General features: G+C 43.4%; 1 protein-coding gene across 4 annotated transcripts in view; it reads left to right on the top strand.

Annotated features, from left to right (window-relative positions):
• The first annotated feature begins 1,953 nt into the window (after positions 1-1,953).
• The window catches only part of ROCK2 (Rho associated coiled-coil containing protein kinase 2), a 102,899-nt gene continuing 94,083 nt past the window's right edge, over positions 1,954-10,769 (top strand). For 2 of the 4 annotated variants that reach the window (XM_067468619.1, XM_067468616.1), the window contains exon 1: positions 1,954-2,582. In XM_067468619.1, the coding sequence (XP_067324720.1) occupies positions 2,406-2,582 (177 nt within the window). In that variant the 5' untranslated portion in view covers positions 1,954-2,405. The remainder of the gene's footprint in view (positions 2,583-10,769) is intronic. The other 2 variants (XM_060787553.2, XM_067468624.1) reach the window with 1 other exon arrangement.

Below are 10,769 nucleotides of genomic sequence, written 5' to 3'. Positions count from 1 at the left end.
TGGGTTGTCCGAGTCCACGCTGCCATATATTCCAGTCCAAAACAGGTATTGTGGTATTTCCTGCCATGATATTTTGGGATATAGGGCTGTGTGGAAGGGCCCTTAGATAACCTGGTTCAAAACAGATATTGTGGGATTTCCTGCCTTGATAGTCTGGGTTATATGGGTGTGTGGAAGGGCCCCCTATATCCCAGGATCTGATCCTAGATTATGTTCTTATGCCAGATTATCTGGCATTGGAGACTCATATAAACCAGTTCAAAGCAGATAATCTGGGATCAGATCCTGGGATATAAGGCCTGAGTCCACACTGTCATATATGGATTTTATACAGCTCTGTGGAGTTGTTGTTTATTCATTCAGTCACTTCCAACTCTTCATGACCTCATGGACCAACTCATGTCGGAGCTTCCTGTTGGCCATGGCCACCCCAAGCTCCTTCAGAGTCAAGCCAGTCACTTCAAGGATCCCATCCATTCATTCATCTTGTCCTTGGTTGGCCTCTCTTCCTTTTTCCTTCATTTTTCCCCCAGCATCATTGCCTTCTCTAAGCTTTCCTTTCTTCTCATGATGTGGCCAAAGTACTTCATCCTTGCCTCTACTGTCCTTCCTTCCAATGAGCAGTCGGGCTTTATTTCCTGAAGTATGGACTGGTTGGATCTTCTGGTAGTCCAAGGCACTCTTAGAACTTTCCTCCAACACCACAGTTCAAAAGCATCTATCTTCCTTTGCTCAGCCTTCCCTATGGTCCAACTCTCACATCCGTAGGTTACTATGGGGAATACCACTATGCGGATCTTCGTTGCCAGTGTGATGTCTGTGGAGTTACACTTAAGAAATGTCCCTGCTCCTACTTATATACAAATCCAACTGACAGAGCCTCTCCTGTTCATAAATTGGGGACTTCCTGCCTGTCTACAGAGACACTCATGACTAGAGCCGCCTTGTGTGCCCCAGGGCCCTTCCACACAATCCTATATCCCAGAATATCAAGGCAGAACATCCCACAATATCTGCTTTGAACTGGGTTATCTGAGTCCACAATGTCATCTAGGGAAGTAATGCTACCCCTCTATTCCACCTTGGTTAGACCACACCTGGAATATTGTGTACAATTCTGGGCACCGTGATTGGAGATGCTGACAAGCTGGAATGTGTCCAGAGGAGGGCAACTAAAATGATCAAGGGTCTGGAGAACAAGCCCTATGAGGAGCGGCTTAAAGAGCTGGGCATGTTTAGCCTGGAGAAGGCTGAGAGGAGATATGATAGCCATGTATAAATATGTGAGGGGATGTCATAGGGAGGAGGGAGCAAGCTTGTTTTCTGCTGCCCTGGAGACTAGGAAGTAATGGAACAATGGCTTCAAACTACAAGAAAGGAGATTCCATCTGAACCTGAGGAAGAACTTCCTGACTGTGAGAGCCGTTCAGCAGTGGAACTCTCAGCCCTGGAGTATGGTGGAGGCTCCTTCTTTGAAAGCTTTTAAACAGGGGCTGGATGACCATCTGTCAGGGGTGATTTGAATGCAATATTCCTGCATCTTGGCAGGAGGTTGGACTGGATGGCCCACGAGGTCTCTTTCAACTCTTTGATTCTATGATTGCAATATTCCTGTTTCTTGGCAGAATGGGGTTGGACTGGATGGCCCATGAGGTCTCTCCCAACTCTTTGATTCTATGTATTCCTGTTCAAAGCAGATAATGTGGGATTTTATACAGCTGTGTGGAAGGGGCCTGAGGTAATGTGGGATTTCCTGCCTTGATATTCTGGGATAGAGGGCTGTGTGGAAGGACCCCCAGAGTAGAAAAAGTAGAACTCAGCCTTGAGGCAGGCCGGCTAAAGTGGTATCCAAGTGCATCAATTCCACAGTGCAGAAGGGAGGGGGAAAGAGAGAGAGAGAGAGAGAGAGAGAAATGTGTGTGAGAGAAATCTCCCTTTTTGGAGAAGAGGAGGAGGAGGAGGCTTGACCTGACGCGCAAAATGGCCGAGGCCGCCCCTCTGAGGGGAAGGGACGCGGCTTGTTTTCCCGCCTAAGAAAAAGAAGGAGAAGAAGAAGAAGGGGAGAGTTTGGGAGGCGCCATTGAGCCCGTTTCCTTGGCTCTGGGAACTGAGGGAGAGGGAGAGAGGGGGGCCCGCCCTCAGCAGCCAGGGGAGGAGGAGGAGGAGGGCGGCCTCTCTCTCTCTCTCTCTGGCCTTCCCTCCCCTCCCCTTCCCTCGGAGGCAGAAGAGAGGCCTGGCCGGTCCAGGCCGGGACTGAGCCGCCGCCTGGATTTCTCGGAGTAGGCCCCGCAGGAGGCGCTGGCGGCGGGAGGCGCCTTCTCCTCCTCCCCCCTCGAGGCCCAGCAGCCGCCATCGCCAGGAAGCCAGGAGGCGAGGAGGAGGAGGAGGAGGGGGAAGCGGGAGGCATGAACCACCGGCCCCCGCAGCCGGCCCCCTCGGCGGTGGCGGCGGTGGCGGCGGGGAAGATGCCGGCCCCGCCAGCGCCCGCGGGCACCGAGGACGGGCTGCTCCCGGGCCGGCGGAGGAAGCTGGAGGCCATGATCCGGGACCCCCGCTCCCCCGTCAATTTGGAAAGTTTGCTGGTGAGTTGCAAGGGCCAAGGGAGCCACCTCAGGGCGGGACGGGGACAAAGGGAGGCCGCGCCAGGAAGGGGCATCCTCTCCCCATGGGGCGGGTGGGTCTGCACTGCTCCATCTCTCGGCTTGGGCTGCAACGTGTGTGTATTCGGCAGCATTATGTGGGTCTACTCTACACTCGCCATAGCATTCAGATTGAACTGCTTTAAGTAGGACTCCACTCACCATATTATTTAGATTGATCAGCTTTATGTGTTTCTACACACTCACGATATCATTCAGATTGAACTGCATCACCTTATAATTCAAATTAAACTGCTTTATGTGGGTCTACACACTCATCATATCATTCAGATTGAAGTGCATTGTGTAGGTCTACATTCACATATCATTCAGACTGAACTGACCACTATATTATTTAAATTGGACTGCTTTATGTGGATCTACACACTCACCATATCATTCAGATTGAACTGCATTGTGTGGGTCTCCACTCACCATATCATTCAGATTGAACTGCGTTAAGTAGAACTCCACACACCATATAATCCAGACTGAACTGCATTATGTGGGTGTACACTCACCATATCATTAAGACTGAACTGACCATCAAATTATTAAGATTGAACTGCTTTATGTGGGTCTACACGCTCACCATATGATTTAGATTGAACTGCATCACCATGTAATTCAGATTGAGCTGCTTTATGTGGGTCCAATCAGCTCAATCTGCTTTATGTGGGTCCAAAGCAGCTCAATCTGAATGACACTCGGCATGTCATTCAGATCGAACTGCATCACTTTATAATTCAGATTAGACTGCATTATGTGGGTCTACACTCACCATAGCATTCAGATTGAACATCATTATGTGGGTCTACACTCACCATAGTGTAGGTCTACACTCACCATAGCATTCAGATTGAATTGAATCACCATATAATTCAGACTGAACTTTATGTGGGTCTAAACTTACCATATCATTCAGATTCAACTGCATTATGTGAGTCTACCCTCGCCATAGCATTCAGACTTAATTGACCATCATATTATTCAGATTAAACTGCTTTATTTGTGTCTACACACTCAGCATATCATTCAGATTGAACTGCATCATGAGGGTCTGCACTCACCATATAATTCCGATGGAACTGAATCACCATATAATTCAGGCTGAACTACTTTATGTGGGTCTAAACTTACCATATCATTGAGATTGAACTGCATTATGTGGATCTACACACTCACCATATCATTCAGATTGAACTGCATCACTATATCATTCAGATTGAATTGCATTATGTGGGTCTGTACTCACCATATCATTCAGATATTAACTGCATCACCTTGTCATTCAGATTGAACTCTATTATGTGGCCTACACACTCACCATATACTTCAGATTGGAGTGCATTATGTGAGTCTACACCAGACATGGGCATACTTTGGCCCTTCGGGGGTTTTGTACTTAAACTCCCACAATTCCTAACAGCCGTGGCAGTTAGGACATGTCGGAGTTGGGGGTTCAAAACACCTGGAGGATAAAGTTTGCCCATGCCTGGCTACACTCGCCATATCATTCGGCTCAAATTGCATTATTTGGTAGTGAAGTTCCCATCAGCCTTCCTCATCTGCTGATTTTGTTTCCATGGCTTGAAAACAAATCCAGAAAGCAAACTTGGTTTTTTCCCCATTTTGTCTCAGGGAATACCATTTAACTCTAATGGGAATTGTGTGCCCAGTGATATAGTATCCAAGTGGGGACTGAGGTGCCTTGTAGAAATTGTTAATGCAGCTTGACACAGCTTTAACTGCCATGGTTCAATGCTGTTTGGACCATGGGATTTATAGTCTTGAGGAGGGTTTGAGCCTTCTTTGTCGAACAGGACTGCTGTCTCAACAAACTGCAAATCCCAGGATTATGGAGTGTGGAGCGCTGGTGATAAAAGCAGTGTCAAAATGCGTTGTTTCTACAGTGTCGATGCACCCTAAGTCCTCCATAAATACCAAAAGCAGTGGATGCTCTAGTCCCGTTAATAGGACAGTGGTATATAAAACGGGTCCTTAGAATCAAACCCCAGCGGATACTGAGGTCTCACTGTATACATATAAGTGCAAGATATCTCAAAGTCATCCAGTCATCAAAAGGGGTCTTAATAGTTTTACAAGGCAGGATCTAGATGTACTATCCCTCCCAAAAGTATTTCAGGATTATTTCCTTTAGTAGGGCTGAGTCCTTCTCCCATCCTAAATATTTCTACACTGTCATATAATCCAGAATATCAAGGCAGATATTCCACATCTGCATTGAACTGGATTATCTGAGTCTACACTGCCAGATAATCTATTTCAAAACATATGATCTGGATTTTATTCTGCTGTGTAGAAGAGGCCTGAGAGAGTTCAGTTCTGGAGTTTTAAGTGCTAGGAATGGAAGAGGAAACCTCTGGGTGGCTAGGAGATGGGGAAATACCTTGCGCCCACTTTTGCCTTGGAAGGGTGGGGCGAGGAGAGGATGCAACTAAGACTGTTTCTCAATATGGATGAGTTTGGGGAATTTTCTGTCTGAATGGTTTTAAAAAGGGTTGAAGATTTGTATTTGTGCCAGTGATTAAAACACACACACATGCCATACACACCCTGTGTTGGCTTTTCATCATTTCAGGAAGGGGGGGGGAGATAAAAACCCTGCAAGTGGTGGGTTTTTTGGTTGAGTTATTTTATTGGATGGACATGGAAAATGAAAACCTCCTTTCTTATTCAGGGAGTGTGCTTAGAAAAGGCAAAGGGTAATAACAATTGTTACATTCAAGTGGTTCAGTGAAAGTTGGGATGGGCAAGGCATAAAGAAGTGTGCCTTTGAGTCTGAAGATAAACGATCTGAATTGGTAGGAAGAGAAGAATTATTAGTGCCCTGAAACAGATTTTTTTTTTGCATAATTGCTGGAGATATTAATTTTGAGAGAACTCCCCGCAGAACATACTGCTGAGTGGCCCTGAGGTAGCAGTCTTCACTTTGCAGCCTTCACTTTGATCCTAAATGTGTTTGTTTTGGAAGTTCTGCTGAGTGATTGAGAAATAGTCCTGATTAAATCTGCTTGCACTGAGACATTAGCCCATGTCAGGAATACTTTGGTGTCATCTTTGATCCTTTCTCTTTGGCTTCCTATTGAACTTGGTTTGGGTTAATGGGAAACTAATGTTAACTTTCTGCTTGCAAACATTGTAGAGTGGGATAGAATTTGTGGATATGTTTTAGAAAGAACTTTTATCTTGAGGAGTAATAGCTTTGAAGGAATGTCCCACTTCATCTGCAAGTATGAACAGAAGCCTTTTCTTCTTAAGGACGTATGCCTACAAAGAGTCCTTCCTTTAGGAAGGAAGACAGATTTGCGATTTCAACAGTTCTAAATACGAGACTTTGAAAAGGATGCTGTCAACAGGATCTTGTATAGGAACATATCTTTGGGGATAACAGAGACCTCATGCCTAATGGTGGAAAGAGGAATGGGATTTTTGTTTCTGTTCCAAGAGTTTCTCCCTGCAGGCATTTGGAAAGAGGGTTTGGGGCGGGGGGGGGGGGGGAGAAGCAGCTGGAGTCATTTGCAAAAATGACTCAGTCCTGTTTGGCTAAAGTACAGGAATTGACTGAACAGTGTATGTGCCTGTCTGTGTATGCTGGAGGGATCTACGCTTGTTAGAGAATCACCCACGTTTGATAATGACATTAATGACACTTGATGGAAGTACTGCAGAGTGTTTCAGCGAGTTATACATCTGTTGAGCAAAAAGGGCTCTTTCTCCAGTATCATTATTTCTAGTTTCCTCTTCATCCATTGAGAGACACTGACTGTAGGTCACACAATCTTCAGATTATTAATTTAATTCTAGCTAACTTTTCCCCTCTCCAACCATTCAATTCATCAGGAGCGGTAATATTGGGCTGTTAGATAAACAGATGCTATACTATGAGCTTGAAGTAAAATCATTTCAGTAAGGGAAAAGGAAAAATGATATTAAGACAACTTATTGTTTGTAAGTATGCTTTCAGATGAACTGGGAATTAGTGCACATAGTATACATTTTATACTTTGTGCTTTTGCAGCAAGCAGTACAGTGTGATGCGTCCTTTTATCTCAGAATAATTAGGCTAAACATTTTCTGTTTGTAATAACTGCTGTTCTTGAATAAACATGAAACTGAACTTTAAATTGAAGCAGTGTTTGGTTTTAAGGGATATTTCAAATGGTTTGCTAGAACTTCAGTCCTTTGCAGAAAACAAGTGTAATTAGAACATCTTTAGTGAGTATGTTTAGGATGAAATTAGAGTAGTATGTGAAGTGGGATTTCTTACTGTGATATCTTAACAAATCATACAACTTCATTTTGCATTACTAGGATGTAGAGCAACCTGGGGGTCGTGAGGGGGTTTCAAAAGGGTTACCAAAGACCATCTGATGGTCTTAGGAAACCCTTTGGCAGAGAAGGCTGAAGATCTCTCTATTTGTCCTTCTCTTCCTTTTTGGAAACTGATGATGAATCCTCCCATCAAAAGCCCTCCTTCGCTGTGACTGGCTAGCCTCTCAGCCAAGGGGAGGGCTGTTTCCGAGACTCCAGGTGGGGAGGGGAGAGCAGGCATGCTCGGCTTATGGCAGTGTGGTGAGCATGTGCGGGGTGAGGGAAAGTGTGTGAGGCTGGTGGGAGGCTCACGCCAGCAAGTCCCTTCAAAGCATGGGGGTTCTATGTGAGAAGTTTGGCCCAATACTATCACTGGTGGGGTTCAGAATGCTCTTTGATTGTAGGTGAACTATAAATCCCAGCAACTACACCTCCCAAATGACAAAATCAACCCCCCACCCCAACTCTACCAATATTCAAATTTGAGCGTATCGAGTATATCTTCCAAATTTGGTCCAATGAATAAAATACAGCTTGCATATCAGGTATTTACATTATAATTCATAGCAGTAGCAAAATTACACTTATGAAGTAGCAATGAAAATAATTTTATGGTTGGGGGTCACCACAACATGAGGAACTGTATTAAGGGGTTGTGGCATTAGGAGGGTTGATAAACACTGATGTAGAGGAACAAGGAAGCAGTAAAGCTCTATTGAAAGATCTCCAAATCTGTTGAAAGTTGGGAAGAAAAATAATGCACTGCTTGATGAATTTTTCAAGCTCTGCTCTGAAAACTGATTCTATGAAGACAGAAGCATCTGCTTTGCTGTAAAATCTAGATTACCCAAAAATAAAATAAACCAGGCCATTGTTTCAAGCTTGATTTCTTAATTTTTTACTTCATTTGTCACTTCTAAAATTTAGTAAATTGCTGCTCTGTAATTTCAGTTGAAATGAATGGAATTTGAGTGTGCTTGATTTGCTGAAGAATGCAACCCATGCTGGCAGAATTATTAATTGACATTCTGGGTCGTATTTAACATATCAGTACTTCATATATGGAATCAGATGGCCCATGGGTTGCCATGCTTATTTTTATTCTGCTCTTGAATTTTCCCAGCAGCGTCAACCTTCCTGTGTTTTAGTTTTAAAATAGTACATGGAGTTCACATCTCTTTGCAATTGCAAATTCAGTTGCAAAGGTTAGGTTTAGCCCCCACTGGCCTCAAGAGGGGGTGGCAGTACAGCCACCCTTCTCCAAATTTGCCCATTCTCTTTTAAGTCAGACCTCAAAAATTATATTCAGATGGATAAGTTAAGAGTTCAGATTCTACAGCTCTATTTAGATGTGATTGTGTCCGTAACAGTATGTGGCACAAATGGCTAAAAGTATTTGAGGGATCCTGATTTTACAACTAAATACTGTTCTAATTATTTATCAGTAATATGAAATAGCTCTGAGTCCATCGGAAGTCATTTCTGGCAAAGCACTGACTTTCGGTTTATTGAAGATGTGTTGTGCATTGGGAATTGTAAAGAATGAGGGCTCTCTGTATAGCAGAGGTGCTCCTTCCTTGGCCACTTCCTGTTGGAGCCCCAAGAACTCAAAGGGTGCCACCAACTTTTCTAACTTGAGTTCTAAAAAAGAAAATGCTATATCTTGGACTTTTTTTCTTTTTTTTCTTTTCTGTTTTTTTGCTGGTATGTGTTTTGGAAGATCCCAGCCAACACTGAGTACTGCTTTCAGGGCTGCTGCTAAGGCATTGCTATTATTTAGGGCTCATAACCTTAATGGAAGGGATATTCCTTCCCCCCAGGTGTTCTAATAGTATCCAGTTCTTTTTTTTAACTAGTTAAGAGTGCTGTGGAATAAGAAAAGAATAGCTGTGGGGACATCCTAAAATTATTTCATATTTTTGTTCTACTTGCTCTTTGAAGCAGAGTTCACTGGTGTGACTTCATTGGGATTGTGAAATGTCTAACTGAAACCAGCATGTTTTAGCATGCTTTATACCTAAAACAGCAAAGCCTAGAGAAGACAATTATGCTGGGGAAAGTGGAAGGCAAAAGGAAGAGGGGCCGACCTAGGGCAAGATGGATGGATGGCATCCTTGAAGTGACTGGACTGATCTTGAAGGAGCTGGGGGTGGTGACGGCCGACAGGGAGCTCTGGCGTGGGCTGGTCCATGAGGTCACGAAGAGTCGGAGACGACTGAACGAATGAACAACATCATACCTAAAAATTCTAAACTATCTCTAATAGTTCTATTTATTAAAAAAAATCCAGATCCAAATATTTTATTGCTTTTTGCTTGAAGTAACAAAGTGGTTGAAGTAACCGTGAAGTTCCAATTAACACATATTTAAGCTTTTACTTGCCAACCAAAGCAAGAAATAGAGAGCAAAGACATTTTATTTTCTTTTGTGGGTGCCAGGGTTTTCTAGAAACTCATATAGAAGACATGCCATACTGGTGGTTAAGTTCTTCTTGAAGGCTGTTTGAATGTGAGCCAATTTGATTCCCACACAGTTGACTCCTGCCTTTAGCTGCTGTGGTACAAGTCCCAGTTGATGATTCAGGGAGACAGTAGCATTGCTATATGAGTCAATCAAACAGTGCCTAGCTTTTTCTGCCTCTCGCTAGTCCTCTATTGCTCCTAATTATTTTCTGTGTCTGCTAAATACATGAGACTGGATCCCCCAGAGTTGTACTTCTCAAGATTCTGCATTACAGAATATAATCATCCCAGGCCACTGTGGGGTTGATAGGAAGTGTAGCCCAAAATCTGAAGGCCACCAGAAGAAGAAAGATGGGTCTTAATGTCTCATTCTAGATGTCTGGGCTCATTTTTTCCTTTCCCTAAAAAAGTCTTGGTTTCCAAAAATCTGTACCTACACAAGAATCTAGGCCCTCTGCTCTATGGTATTCTGTTATCTGCCATAATATGTCACGATTCTTGTTGTTTCTGAGCAGGAGGCAGGAAGCATTTTACTCCTTATGCTGCTGGGACTGGAAAGACCAGGGATTTTTTTAGCTGAATTTTTTCAGGGGTGTGTGGGATCGTCTCTGGGGATCCCAAGGGCTGTACTGAATGATTCTGAGAGCTATATGTGATCCACAGGCTGCATAGTTTCACCCCTGTGCGAGATGGGGAAAATCTGTTGCAAGCTGAAAGTCAGTTAAAGTGTCTTCTACCTTTATAGCTTACATGGTAGTTACAAAGCATAAAGAGTTCTATATGGACAAGTTAGCAAGCTGTGAGGAAATGGATTTCCTGCTAGTCTTCTTGAGAAAAGATTTTTTAAAAGCATGCTGTTTTTACCTCTTTGCATGACAAAGATATTAACCCTTACAAACCTGTTAGTAGTGTTGCTATAAATTGTTTCCAATTTACGGCAACATTAATTAAGGCAAACCTATCATGGGGTTTGACCAGAGGCCCTTTGCTCTTCCCTTGCTTTGAGATTGAGAAAGTACATTTGAGAAAGTGATTTGCCCAAAGTCACCCAGCAGATTTCCATGACTAAGCAGGGATTTGAATCCATGTCATCCAGGGTCCAAAATTCACACCCCTACATTAGCTGTTTTACTAGCTAGTGAAATAAATATTAAAATTGCAGTCCAATTGAATTCAAGAAATAGTCTGTTTCTGAATGGATGAGTATAGGATTGTTTGAAAGTTTTTTGAGTTTATTTACAAGGCTGCTCAAAAAAAATTTTCCTTTATATTTGCGAAGGACAGATAATGAAAATAGAACTTATGGGACTACAGAACAACAGATATACCTGTT

This window comes from Anolis sagrei, chromosome 1 (assembly GCF_037176765.1).
Source record: "Anolis sagrei isolate rAnoSag1 chromosome 1, rAnoSag1.mat, whole genome shotgun sequence".
NCBI classification, from domain to species: domain Eukaryota; kingdom Metazoa; phylum Chordata; class Lepidosauria; order Squamata; family Dactyloidae; genus Anolis; species Anolis sagrei.
The sequence above is the reverse complement of the archived record's forward strand: the minus strand, read 5'-3'. Positions and strand labels throughout refer to the sequence as shown.